At 32.2% G+C, this 14,663-nt stretch overlaps 1 protein-coding gene across 1 annotated transcript in view; it reads right to left on the reverse strand.

Moving 5' to 3' along the window:
• The window catches only part of SI (sucrase-isomaltase), a 99,156-nt gene extending 99,000 nt beyond the window's left edge, over positions 1-156 (reverse strand). The window contains exon 1 of the mRNA XM_024763611.1: positions 39-156. Coding sequence (XP_024619379.1) covers positions 39-156 — 118 coding nt within the window. The remainder of the gene's footprint in view (positions 1-38) is intronic.
• Positions 157-14,663: the final 14,507 nt, after the last annotated feature.

Genomic DNA, 14,663 nt, shown 5'->3' on the forward strand with positions numbered 1-14,663 from the left:
TCAACCTCACTATAATAAGTATTTTCAATATTATTTACCTTCAACAGCAGGTGTCTTAGTTGCTAAAACAGCAATTAGGGCAATAGCTATTATTGTAACTATAGCAAAGAGGACAATCAGAGAGATTTCTAATCCAGTAAATTTCTTCCTTGCCATCTAAAGAAAGAAAAGGAATATATGTTTGAAATGTAGAGTATACAACTACAATAAGTGACCATTATTAATATAAAATTATACACATTTGGGTTTTTTGTCTACTAAGCATAACACAAGCGGAGCCACAGACAGCTCTATCAGTTTGTAATCTAAAATAATACACATTGGCAAAAGTGTAAACAACACATGTGGTTTTAAGTAAAAAGAATGAATTAATGATGCACATTATAGTAGTACACTAAAATGAAAATACAAAAGGAAAAAGATCTCCAAGTAGGTGCATCTTGCTCTCTCATTTTAGAACATTTTTTTCAAGTCAAAGAAAGCTTATGCTTGCATTATGTTCCTTAATTCCACAACAATTGTATGAAGGAGATGCTGTTATTCACATTTTATTCATTAGGAACTTCAGGCTTAGAGAAAATGTTATTTTTTTCAAAGTCAAAAACTCCAGTTCTTCGTACTATAACTATTGTGCTCCAATTCCAACAGTGCTTTCTTATAAGGATACTGTGGAAAAGAATATAAATATAAATATGTGGTAAAGAAAATAAATATAATTATATAAAAGAATACAATAGAAAATGTTGTAAAATATATATACACCACACACACACACACACACACACACACACACAGATATATATATATACACACATACATATGGTATATATTTAGGAGTTGTTTCTTAAAAAAAAAAAAAATTAAACTACATGCTCTCCAAGTTCCACCCTTAAATAGCAAATAAAATATACCAAACTCTCACATCAAAAATATATATTCATTTCAGATAACATTATGCATCTGAGTTAGCATCCAGAGGTGCCTAAATGTAGGTAGGGAAGAGCTCTTCTCTAGTAATTATCTTAAAACTTATTTGTTTAACTTAGTTTTGACCATACATCTCTTATCTCTCCTAGTCTTTAAGTTTCCATGGCTTTTCTGTATTTTATGTTTTTATATGTTTTAATTCAATGGCATATACCTAGATAGAAATTCAGAATTTTCACAGTAATTGCTCTTATAGATTGGATTGCTGGTTTTAAAATAAAATTTTTTGCCCTCTCATACCAGTCCCTCCTCCTGTAGCTATCTATGTCAGCTCACATACTCAGTTGTTCCAACCTAAAAACTTCTTTTCCCTCTTTCATATCTTTCTACCACATTAAATCATTCAACAAGTCCTGTTGATTCTACCTCCAGAATATTTTCAGAATTATACCCTTATCTTATCCCCACCAATGAAATATCTTTTTTTTTGAATAACATGTCTTCTTAGTAAATGCTGTTTAATCTTTCTTCAATTCTTCCACATTTGCTCTTCTGGGTTAGTTCCAATTTATGCCCAGTTCAAGTGCCATGTCATCTGTGAATGTTCTCCTACTTTCAGAAGCAGAGTTTATCTATCCTCTTCCCATTTTACAATAGCACATAGTATATCTATTGCAATTATTTAAACATGTGTTAATTTCCTCCATTGGATTGTTATATTCCTAATAGCAAGAATTATGAAAGTAGTTCAGAGCCTGACATCGAATAAGTACAAGCTCAATTTTTAAAGTATACCTTATGATTGAATGTTTAAAGATTATTCAATTTTAGCATATGATTTCCTGTTATAGATATGTAAACTGTTTATTACGTCAGGAATCTTCAGAGAACCTGAATGAATGTAAGCTAAATTTAAATAAAGCTACATGATCTAAGCAGCTGTTTAGAAAATGAAACCCAGTTGCTCAATGTTATGTGAGAAACAACACAGTTGCATTTAATGTTTAATTTTAAATAAGTTTAACTATCACTCAAAGTAATTTCACTTTGAGATCAAAAAGCAATAAAAAGGATTATGCATTTCTTTTGTTAAGGGAAATCTAAGAAAAAGTGCACATTGTCCTGAAGCTAACCCTCTTTAAGCTAAAATAATCAGAATAAAATTAATGTACCAAAATTAAATTATTCATATGAGTACTTATAAATGATCAGTACTAAAGCTGTTCATATGCTGTATGTGGTAATTACAGTGATCGTATTTTGGATCACAGTAATTTTAAGCAAAATATTTTTGGGGAAATTATATACTGATGTCCTTTCTCTGTATATTTATTTTCAAAATGAGTAATACTTTATTAGATGCTAACTTGACTGATCTTTAAAAGATCAGATACAAAAGATTAAATGCTTTATAAATGTAGCATTCTATTCGGCATATATATTTTTCTTAAATAAAATATATTTAATCATACATAGAGTATTTCTTTACATTTCAAAATATTTTTAATCTTTATTTTCATCTATATAGAGCAATTCAACTAAACTTGCTATGATTCTACTTGAGTCTGACAAAAATTTTAATGAAGAGCTGGGCAAAGAAAATATTCTATCTTTAAAGAAATTTAGAAATGTTTTTTCCTGTTTTAGTACAAGGGGCTATATATTTAAAATGGCAAATGAAAATATGTTATAGTTGCTATTTTAAACAAGTGCAAATAGACAGGAATATTGCTAACATGAATTAAAGGAACACACAATTACTTGGAAACACGAAAGTAACGAAGACATATGATCAGTAAACTTACCTTATTTCCTAGTCTGGTCTTTTTGCTCTGCTTTTGCTCAGAGTTGGGCAAGGCTGCCAAAGTAATGATCAGGGAAAACTGCTCAGCTATAAATTGAGCTACTCATAATGTTTTATTGCACTCTCACCAGCCTATCAGTATTTAATAAACTTCTGCTAATGTGCAATCTAAAAAAACCTTAACCCTGAAAACATCTTGTGTAAATATCTCTCTCTGGGAATCTAGTTAATTAATAATTGTGCTCTCAGATGCTCTTTGATTTCTGGAAGCTATGAGCTAGCTTAAGAACATAAAAGTACTTATTTATATTGTTTTTTTCTCTTTTCAAAATTGTATTTCTTCTACTATTTGGATGTTGCTTTAATTACTATTTTATCTCATTGTGTGAAATTTAAACTCTCACTGGAAAGTGGAAATATATTTGTAAGCTAGGGTTTGAAAAACATTTGCAGAAACTAACAATTAGCAGATAATACTTCATAAAAGGCAATTATTAAGAACTGACAAAATCCATAAGAATGAATGGTAAAAGTAGAGTTATATAAATAAGTAATACAGAAATAAAATCAATATTTTATTTATCTATTTATTAGTTATAGCACTAATTTTATTATCAAAAATTATAGTGTAAATACAATTTCATACACAAAAAATGTGCTATCAATTATACTGCTGGTTTAAGCTAGAATAATGTTTAAGAGCAATGGGTTTGATATAAGAGACTTGGGTACAAATACCAGCTGTACCACATATACCTGAGAAACTCTGGGCACATTTGCTAATTTTTTCAAGCCTCAGTCTCTTTATCTACAAATTAGAAATAAAAATACTTATTCATAGGTTCACTGCAAGAATTATATATGCTTACATAGTCTATTACCATTATTACAGCTCTGCTACCACAAAGAGTACAATTTGACTCTGAAACAGTTAGTACTTGAATGCTGCATATAATCTGGGCACTACCTTTTCAAAGGAATATATATTAAAATAATGTGCTCACATAGAGTAGATTGACTCGTTTTTTGAGGTATCCTGAATATGAGTTTAAAGAGAAACAGTAAAAGAAGCAGATGTAGGGAGTACTGTTAAGCCCTGGGGAGATATAAAGGAGAACTTCCAGTATAGAAAGAGCAGTGATATGGAAATAAGATAAGAATCATTCTAGAATAGTCTCAACAGGCAGAATTAAATCCAATGTAATAGAAATTTTAAGTGATTTCCTCTCTATTCACAAAGCACATAATTATACAAGTGGAAAATCTCATTAAATCTACCCAAATCTTCTAGAACAAAAATGTGAATGTAGCCAAGTCACAGCATATAAAGTCAATGTACAAAAGTCAATCATCTTCCTACATAAAAGCAAAGAATGACTGGAAACTGAAACTAAAATATAGATAGACAGATAGGTAGATAGAAAGAATAGATATAGCTATAAATATTGGTTGGCCAAAAAGTGCGTTCGGGTTTTTCATGTTATGGAAAAACCCAAGCAAACTTTTTGGCCAGCCCAATATTTAGAGAGATATAAGTGAATAGATAATTTATGATAGTATGAAAAATAAGTGCTTGGGTATAAATCTAACAAAATATATGTAAAATCTCTATTCTGAAAACAGCAAAATGTTGATGAAAGAAGTCGAAGATCTAAATAAATGGAGAGATAAACGTATTTATGGTTTAGGAAACTCAATATTGTTAAGTTCTTGTTCTTAACAATTAGATCTATATATTCAATATAATTTCAATAAAAATCCCAGCAAATAGATATAAACAAGTTGATTGTAAATTTTCGGCATCTGTGTTTATAGCAACTTTATAATTTCCCCAAACTGGAAATACCTCAGGTATCTGTCAACACCTGGCATATGTATACAATGACATACTAATCAGCAGCAAAGAGTTATGAATATTGAGTCATGCAACAACATGGATCAACCTTAAAATTCAAGTTAGTTGTTTTCCCTGCAATTTCAGTTTTCTGACTGTTTCAAAACAAAGTAATTAATTAGCAGTTTGTCCACCTTTTTTCCCCTTTTTTAGGAGTAAGAGCAAACACTCTTTCCAGTTTCTGACATCTCTGAATTGAAACTAAATCTGTGTCAAGTTTTAATTAGTCATCTTTTAGATTTTCTTTTATGTGTAGACATATTTTAAGTAACAGTTTTTGTGCTATTTAAAAAGCTTCATGTGATTTAAAATTTTTATATCTTCAATTTTGTGTCCAGATTTCCCTCTCTGGTGCCATGAGCTGGGCTTTGCTTTGATTAGTTCCTTTTGCTCCCTCTGTTCCATACACCCCCCCACCCTAGATCTGGTTCTATTCATTAACCTCACCAATAGGGAAGCAATGTGTTCATGAATTGCTTAGAAGGAAAATTTAGACAAAACCCCAGTATAAGGGTACTCAATTATAGATATAGGGAAATTATATACAGCAATGAAAGAAGGCATTTTAACTTAAAATATATTGTTTTTCTTTAAAAGCAATTATAAGTTTAAAAATTTTACTTTTTAATATACAAATTGTACAAACAGTTAAAACTTAATGAAGTAAAATAACAGAAAAATTGAGTTGGGTAGGCAATAGGCAAAAACAGTTGTAAAAACCAAGAGTGAAATTAAACCATACCTGATGATTGACACTTTTAGTAATCAGAACATTTAAGTACTCTCTTCATGGACTTTGCTGTATGTATTTCAGTATAACTTATGTATATCAAACATACACTTTAGGTTAAAAATTATATGATTTAATATGCTAGCTTCATGTATTGCTGGCCAGCAGAATGCAACAGAAGAGAAAAATCTGATTTTCACAGTGATGATGCAGAGGTACTAAAAAAACCTGAATTACCAAAAATGTCCTATTTCTTTCAGAGGCCTATGAAAAATCTAGAAGGAAAATGGCCACATGGGGAGAGGAGAAGGAATGTAAGCAGGTTCTAGGAATTGTTAAATTTGTTTGAGTTGTTACCTCTAGAAGCCGGAAGTAGGTAGAGTAGATACAAATACAAAGAGAGAAGCCAAGGTTCCTGCTTTAAGACACATATGAAACATTGAATGCAAAGGAATTTAGAGGACAATGTAAGGAGCTAGAGGCCAGCACCATTAGAGAGACCATGATCAGTGCTGGTATCCCAGTCTAATCACTCACTGATAGATTGCACAGCTGACTCTCCAGTTTTTTTAGCTCTAGATATGGCTATTCCTCTAATTTTTAGACCCAAGTTTCCAGATAACTCATCTTCAGCAGATCTAAATCAGAACTCATTACTGTTTCCATCAAGAGCATTGTTTATCTCTCTGTCTTAATATCTCCACTTTTTTCCAAGTCATGAAAGATCAAAATTTCAGCTCCTTTTTGTCCGGCATCATATGTAGACATTTAATTCTGCAAGTGCTTCTCTCTCAACATCTTATATGCAATTCTTTCTTTACTGCTTTACTACTGCTGCTGTAATTTATAACTTCAAACCTACATTACTATAATTCTTTCTTAACTTGTCTTGCAGGCTCCAGATATTCTAATTCTCTCTCTTTTCCCTAAAGTATCCACCTACCTCTTCCCAACAAAATAATGCAACTTGTTTTAATCTCAAGGCAGTATTCCAGTATCACATATTGCCTGGAGATAAAGAGCTAAACTTCTTAATCTTATATTTAAAACTCTAAATTTGGTGTCTACCATTTCATCTTACATCCTCAATCAACCCACTCTCCTGCCATATCCATCTACTAAGCTCTTCTATTTTCTTACTCACTTCTGTGCTTATTTGGTCCAGAAGCTAGATTGCCCTTCTTCAATATAAATTTAACCTATATTTCTAGTGTCAGTTGACATCACTCTTCTTCCAAAGGGACTATTCAAATTTTCCTACTTGCCCTTAAGAACATTAATTAATATCTCCCCGTTCCCCTCCATAACAGTGTATTTTATACTTGTGTTACAGTACTGTCTTAGTTTATCTCATATTACAGGTATCCATGCTTGCTTATATTGCCCACATGAGACTGAGAACATTTAGAGAGCAAGGACAATGTCTTCCTCCCCTTTACTTAATTCACAATAGTACACACAACATTTTATGAAGCAAGATATAGCAGTGACTACCAATTGTATACCTATATCGATTCTCCCTTGTCAAAGCCAACCAGCCAAAGACCACCAGGAACATGACTGAATTCAAACAAGGAAGAGAAAGGTGTCTCAGACAAAGTTGGGAGGGGTTTATTATAGGATTTGGACTTATGCTAAGTGACTACAAAGAGAAATTAGAGAAGGGGGAGGGACTAGGTCTGGATTGGATAATGTCCAGAAGTGAGGGCAATTCAACAATTAAATATCCTAATCCTTGTTCAGGAGGTGGGAAGAACAAAATGGAACTGGGGAACATCACTGGTAATACACTCAAAAGTCAGTTTTTGCAACAACAATATGGTTTACTTAAAAACATTGTTTATCAGTATCACCAGCAACAGAGCCAATTTTTCATTTTATCTGTGTTCTCTCTTTTCTTCTTTTAGTGGCAGAGAATCCCCTAAATTTATTAAGGTACATGCATATCTACAGACTACATTTTCCAATCTCTCAGATGTTGATTTTGATGATGTAAGTAAATTCTAGTCAGTGAGATGAAACCAGAATTCATGCATGCAACTTCCACCTTACATTTTCAAGAAGAAACTGCTTGCCCTTCACATCCTCTATTTAATTCTTCCTATGAGCATGTGGTTCTGTAAGCCAGCTTTGACCATCTATCCCCAGTGGAGTACAAAGTTAGAAGAGATTTAAATTCCTGGATCATCTTGTGAACCAGAGGAACCTATCCACCCTATCATTAACTTTCCTCTGAAATGTTAAGTGAGAGAGAAGTAATCTATCTGCTTTGAACCGGTGAAGGTTTGACCATCTTTATTAGAGCACTTAATACACGTCCAATACAGATGGTAAGAATAGAAATTGGCTATTGAATTATGAATTCTAATGATAAAATGTTAGGAGTGTCCACTATAAATCAAGAGGTTGCTAGTTGGATTATATGTATTACCTATTACCTCCTCTGGCTTTCAGTTGTGTAGATTGCCAAGTATTTTTACAAATCAGGAAACGATATGCATACATACCCTACATAAACATCTAGGACTAATAAAAAATAAAATCTTAAAAGGACTAATAGAATCACTATAAATTGATTACCAAAGGAAATAAAATTCATTGTTACTTTATTATTCATGCTTTGCTATTTTGGGGGGAAAGGTTTTGTTTTTGTCAAATTTGCATTCTTGAAATGTGAACAGTGACTTGGATGGGAAGGGCTGGTTCATTTCAAATATAAGTTCTCAAAGAACTCCTAGTAAGTTAATTTTCAAAATCTGTCATTTAATCATCACTGGAAAAAGTCGACAAGATAGACTGCTATTATTAAATTTCAATCATATGATAGTAAAAAAATATATTGTCTGTGTAATATCAGTCTATGCAGTTCACATAAAATGGAGCAATAAAAATGAATGCCTGAAAATAAACTTTCTGATTATTATTGTTTGTATTGCAAATATCATTGAAATGATATAAATATCAAAATGATATTTAGTTTATGAAAACAGTCCTAAAATTTCTAACTTATTAATAATTTTCTTGACCCTATTTCCATATTTTGATTCTAGGGAATTTATTGTAGGAAAAACCACTTTTTGATGATGGAATATTCATTCACATATTGGAAATAGCTAATAATAAAAAAGACTAAGTAATGAATTCAAAGTAAACAGACCATGATTTCTTTTGAATGGCTATTTAATGTATATATTCCTTCAATAGTAGTTCCATGAATAACAATAAAGAAAAATAGAATTAAAGTGACTAGAGGATGCTCTAAAATTAATCTGATTCCCTTAGCACTGTGAGATTTACCTACTTTAGATAAATATTTACTAGAGAATTAAAGCCATTTTTCTTTGGCAAATAAAATAAGAACACTGAAGCCAGATTAGAAACTTAACTTTCTAAATCCTTCTGAGGTAATTACTACACTGTTAAGAATAATTAGTAAAAATTGCGTAGAACTCTGTGTTCAACAATTTCCAATTCTAATTCTATAAAGGCTTCAACAATGACAGTAGTTTCTCAGTGAAACATGGACTAAACATTTCAGTTTCTCATTTCTTCACTCATAATGTAATTCACAAAGTATTTATTAGTTGGCAATTACTAAAAGTGAATTTTAAATCAATTTAAATACAAAGTATTTGAAGGTAATGAAGTACCCCAATGAGTGAGCATCTCCAAGATGTAATATTTCTACATTTTCAATTAAAATTATATCAGATATTTTCCAATATTCATTTTATTATTCACCTCTATCAGAAATAGTTTCATGAAATATAAGTTTTTAGGAGGAATATATAGATTCAAAGCTCATTTAACTCATAAGTTTTCCAAGCTAATGAGCAACCATTAAACTAAGAAATTCTGCCCAACTTTAATATTCATATTCACTACATTTTGAGAATTTTATGACATTCTTTTTTTTTTAACATCTTTATTGGAGTATAATTGCTTTACAATGGTGTGTCAGTTTCTGCTTTATAACAAAGTGAATCAGCTATACATATACATATATCCCCATATCTCTTTCCTCTTGTGTCTCCCTCCCTCTCACCCTCCCTATGACCATTCTAACCAATTGATATGTTACTAAATGCCAACTTTGCATTAAGGAGGATAAAGTGATGAATGGTACTCCCATTTCTACAATCACTGCCTCATAAAGTATGTGAGACTTTGCACTGGGTACAAAAGGCTTAAGTTATGAAACTCTTTATGACACAATAGGAAAATTGTCAAATTAAAATGAGAAAACAGACCAAAGAGATAACATTTTATATTATTAGCAACCTTCTCTGATGTTTTCAGAATATACAAAACAAAGTTTACAATACTAATATTGTAATTATTTCTTCCAGAATGTCTGAGAATCTATACCTACAATATAAAGTAAAACTAATAGTTGGGGTTAATTTTAGGTTTGGACTACATTATTTGAATTACATTAAAAGAAATTCTAATCCAGGAAAAGTCCATGTGTTGTTGCATGTCACCTATAATACACATATCTAATTAACTGCTCTGCTCTTTCCCAAGTAACAGAGGAAAACAACTCAGAAAACATGTAATGCTTTTGATAGCCACAAGGTTGCTAGCACAAAACTGAAAACTCCTTGCACCAAGACATATTTCATCAGCTTCGTCCATTAATACTGAGTTGCTAAGAATTTCTACTTTCTGATAGGTCAATTTTAGCAACACAATTTCTTAAAAAGAAGTTTGTTTTACTTACACTTCAAAATGTGGAGATTCTTACTTCTGCCTGGAATATAGAAATCTGGAAAGATCATAATGCTACCACTTTTTAAACAACAAAAAAGTTGACTACTCTGAAAAACCACAACTTTTCTTGAATTCGCTGGACAGTTGATGGTTACAGGTAAGTTTAGTAACTTGAATCTAAGTTAGAGGAATGCAAGGAGAAACAGGACCCAACTTTTGCTTACCTAGATTACACGGACACCAATGCCTTACAAACCAGTAAGGAGAATTCAGCTAAAATTTGTAGTGAATTGCTAGAGGCTGCATGTGGCTATCATGAGAATAACCCTGGGAGCCAAAGAAACAAGGGAAATTTGTACCAATTCACAGGCTCTTTTCGAACATAGGACTGGGGACTAGATGGAGAGTCTTGGGAAATCCTCCCTGGTGAGGCAGGCATAGTGGAAGGGGATGGCTGCCACAGCAAGAAAGGCATAATATTCCACCTTCTTCCATAATTCCCCTATGGAGCAAAGGCCTTAAGACCCTAGAAAAAGGCAATAAACCCTGACATCTTTGGAGCACAGGTAAAGAAGACCTGTTGAATCTGGGGAAAGGGGCAAGAATATGTCTTGGACCCAGACCATTAGAAATGTCTTCCTAAAGCTGAGAATGGGGCAGAATCACTGAGACAGCCAGGCCTGAGACTCAGGGACACAGTAACTGCCCAAAATAGAGGGTGAACAAGAACAACAGAGAATATTCCCTGCCACCAACCTAGCTAAAGGCCACTGAGATACAGGAAACAGAATTCTGCAGTTAATTGAGGATATCAAGAGCATGGAGACAGCTTACCTTCTCTCAGGCACAGAGGAAAAGGCAAGACCTAAAGCTGAGGGTGGAGCAAGCACTGAGAACATACACTGTAATCCAATACTTCCCCTCCCTTCTTTTGAAGTAAGGACAATTCAAAAGTAAGGTGACTCTAAAGAAATGTGAAGCTTGTGATACAATTAGGGTGCCTTTAGAACAACAAAATCCAAACTCACTTTAGCTCCTGACTTGATTGACACAACATTCCACAATAAAAGCCAAGCAAGGGTCAAGATGTACCCATTTTCAGGCTGAAATATTGTTTATCTTGGTCTCTACTATACAACAAATATCCCAGTTTACCTTAGTATTAGATTTACATTTAATTGTCCAAATAATGCTTAATAATATACTTGTTAGATCATGTATAGTGTATTATCTCTTTTTAATTACCTTATTTAATAAATTTATTGTTAATAAAATATTTACTAACTAAAATTTTATAGTGAAGAAAAAAATTTTAGTGATGCAATTAGAGATATGTACATTCTACTAAGTTTGAATTCCAACATGTATTTTACAGGAAAAATGTTAACTCATGCCTATATGTATTGAAGGAATTAAAATTTTGCATAAATTATTTTTAATCAAGATGAGGAAAAAGTGAACATTTATCTAAAAGAAAAATTAAAACTGAAGCAATATGATTCATAAGAAGCCTGTTGGAAAAATAAAACCTTTATATAACATGAGCCAATCATAAAGATTGCCTTCAGTGGAGACCTAATATTTGCCTTGACTAATTTCTGACTAAAATATTTTTTAAAACATTAAGAAAAAGGATAAGTATTCCCACCCAATGATATTAAGAACTTAACCTAAATTATTACCAGGATTCAGGTTATATACGGCCAAATTGTCTTGAGAAACGACTTTCTTCATTTGATATAATAGTCTCTAGGTCCACCCATGTTGCAGCAAAATGGCATTATTTCATTCTTTTTTTTTAATGGCTGAGTATTATTCCACTGTGTTTGTGTATTATTCCATTGTGTTTGTGTATATATATTATTCCATTGTGCTTGTGTATATTCCATTGTGTTTGTTTATATATATATATATATATATATATATTCCACATGTTCTTTATCCATTCATCTGTCAGTAGACATTTACATTGCTTCCATGACTTGGCTATTGTAAATACTGCTGCTATGAACATTGCAGTGTATGTATCTTTTCTAAATAGAGTTTTTGTTCTGGATATATCCAGGAGTGGGATTACTGGATCACATGGTAGCTCTATTTTTATTTTTTTAAGGAATTTCCATACAGTTTTCCATAGTGGCTGAACAAATTTACATTCCCACCGACAGTGTAGGAGGGTTCCCTTTTCTCCACACCCTCTCCAGCATTTATTATTTGTAGGTATTTTGATGATGGCCATTCTGACAGGTGTGATGTGATATCTCATTGTTGTTTTGATTTGCACTTATCTAGTAGTTAGTGATGTTAATCTCTTTTCATGCGTCTGTTAGCTATCTGTACGTCTTCTTTGGAAAAATGTCTATTCAGGTCTTCTGACCATTTTATGATTAAGTTACTTGCTTTTTGATATTTAGTTGTATGAGCTGTTTATATATTTTGGATATTAACCCCTTGTAAGTCACATCATTTGCAAACATTTTTGTACTTTCTGTAGGTTGTTTTTTCCTTTTGTTGATGATTTCCTTTGCTGTGCAAGAGCTTTTATGTTTAATTAGGTCCCATTTGTTTATTTTTGCTTTTGTTTCTTTTTTTCCCCACACACTGGCCTGTATTTAACTTTTAAAATATTTGCTTTTGCTTCTTTTAACTTAGAAGACAGATCCAAAAATTATTGCTACAATTTATATCAAAGAGTGTTCTGCCTATGTTCTCTTCTAGGGTTTTTACGGGGTTCAGGTCTTATATCTGGTCTTTAATCTATTTTGAGTTTATTTTTGTATGGTGTGAGGAAATGTTCTAATCTCATTGTTTAACATGCAGCTGTTCAGTTTTCACAACACCACTTAATGAAGAAACTGTCTATTCTACGTTGTACATGCTTACTTACTTTGCCATATGTTAATTGACCATAAGTATGAGGTTTTAATTCTGGGCTCTCTATTCTGTTCCACTGATCTATGTGTCTGTTTTTGTTCTAGTACTATGCTATTTTGATTACTGTAGCTTTGTAGGCTGAAGTCTGGGAGGGTGATACCTGAAGCTTTGTTCATTTTTCTTAAGATTACTTTGGAAATTTGGGGTCTTTTGTGGTTCCATATGAATTTTAGGATTATTTGTTCTAGTTCTTTGAGAAATGTCATGGGTATTTTTATAGAGATTTCATTAAATCTGTAGATTGCTTTGGGTAGTATGGACATTTTAACAATATTAATTCTTCCAATTCAAGAGCATGGGATATCATTCCATTTCTTTGTATCATCTTCAATTTCCTTTATCAATGTTTTATAGTATTCAGAGTACAGGTATTTCACCTCCTTGGTTAATTATATTCCTAAGTACTTAATTATTTTTGACGCAATTTCAAATCGGATTATTTTTTAGTTTCTCTTTCTGATAGTTTACAATTAGTGTACAGAAAAGCAACAGATTTTTGTATATTAATCTTGTATCCTGCTACTTTGCTGAATTCATTTATTCTAATATTTTGGGGGTGGAGATTTTAGGGTTTTCTATATAAAGTATAATGTCATCTGAAAATAGTGACAGTTTTACTTTTTTCCTTCTAATGAACTTTTATTCATTTTCTTATCTGACTGCTGTGGCTAGGACTTCCAATAATATGTTAAGTAGAAGTGGTGAGAGTGGGCATCCTTGCCCTGTTCCTAAATTTAGAGGAAATGCTTTCAGCTTTTCACCATTGAGTATGATGTTAGCTGTGGGTTTGTCATAAATGGCCTTTCTTACGTTGAGATACGTTCTCTTTATACACACTTTCATAAGGGTTTCTATCATAAGGGTTGAATTTCATCAAACACTTTTTCAGCATCTCTTGAGATGATCATGTGGTTTTTGTCTTTTCTTTTGTTGACATGGTGTATCACATTGATTGATTTGCATATGTTGAACCATCCTTGTGATCCTGGGATGAATCCAACTTGGTCGTGGTGTATGATGTTTTTTATGTGTTGTTGGATTCAGTTTGCTAGTATTTTATTGAGAATTTTTGCATCTATATTCATCAAAGGTTTTGGATTGTAATGTTCTTTTTTGGTAGTTTCTTTGTCTGATTTTTGTTTGGTATCAGGGAGATGGTGGCTTCATAAAATGTCTTTGGAAGTGTTCCTTCTTCTTCAATCTTTTGTAAGAATTTGAGAAGGATCGGTATGAGTTCTTCTTTGTATGTTTGGTTGAATTCACCTGTGAAGCCATCTGGTCCTGGACTTTTGTTTGTAGGGAATTTTTTTTTTTTTTTTTTTACAGATTCTATTTCACTTCTAGTGATCAGTCTGTTCAAGTTATCTATTTCTTCTTAATCCAGTTTTGCTGAGCTGTATGTTTCTAGAAACTTGTCCATTTCTTCTACATTGTCGAATTGCTGATGTATAATTGTTCATAGTATTCTCTTACAGTTTTTTGTATTTCTGTAGCATCAGTTGTGATTTCTTCCCTTTCATTTCTTATTTTGTTTACTTGGGTCTTCTCTCTTTTCTCCTTGGTGAGCCTGGCCAGAGATTTGTCAATTTTTTTTACCCTTTCAAAGAGCTGGCTCTTGGTTTTATTGACTTTTTCTATTTTTTTTAAATCTCTATTTTATT

Source organism: Neophocaena asiaeorientalis, unplaced genomic scaffold, assembly GCF_003031525.2.
Source record: "Neophocaena asiaeorientalis asiaeorientalis breed wild unplaced genomic scaffold, Neophocaena_asiaeorientalis_V1.1 scaffold395, whole genome shotgun sequence".
In the NCBI taxonomy this organism is placed as follows: Eukaryota; Metazoa; Chordata; class Mammalia; order Artiodactyla; family Phocoenidae; genus Neophocaena; species Neophocaena asiaeorientalis.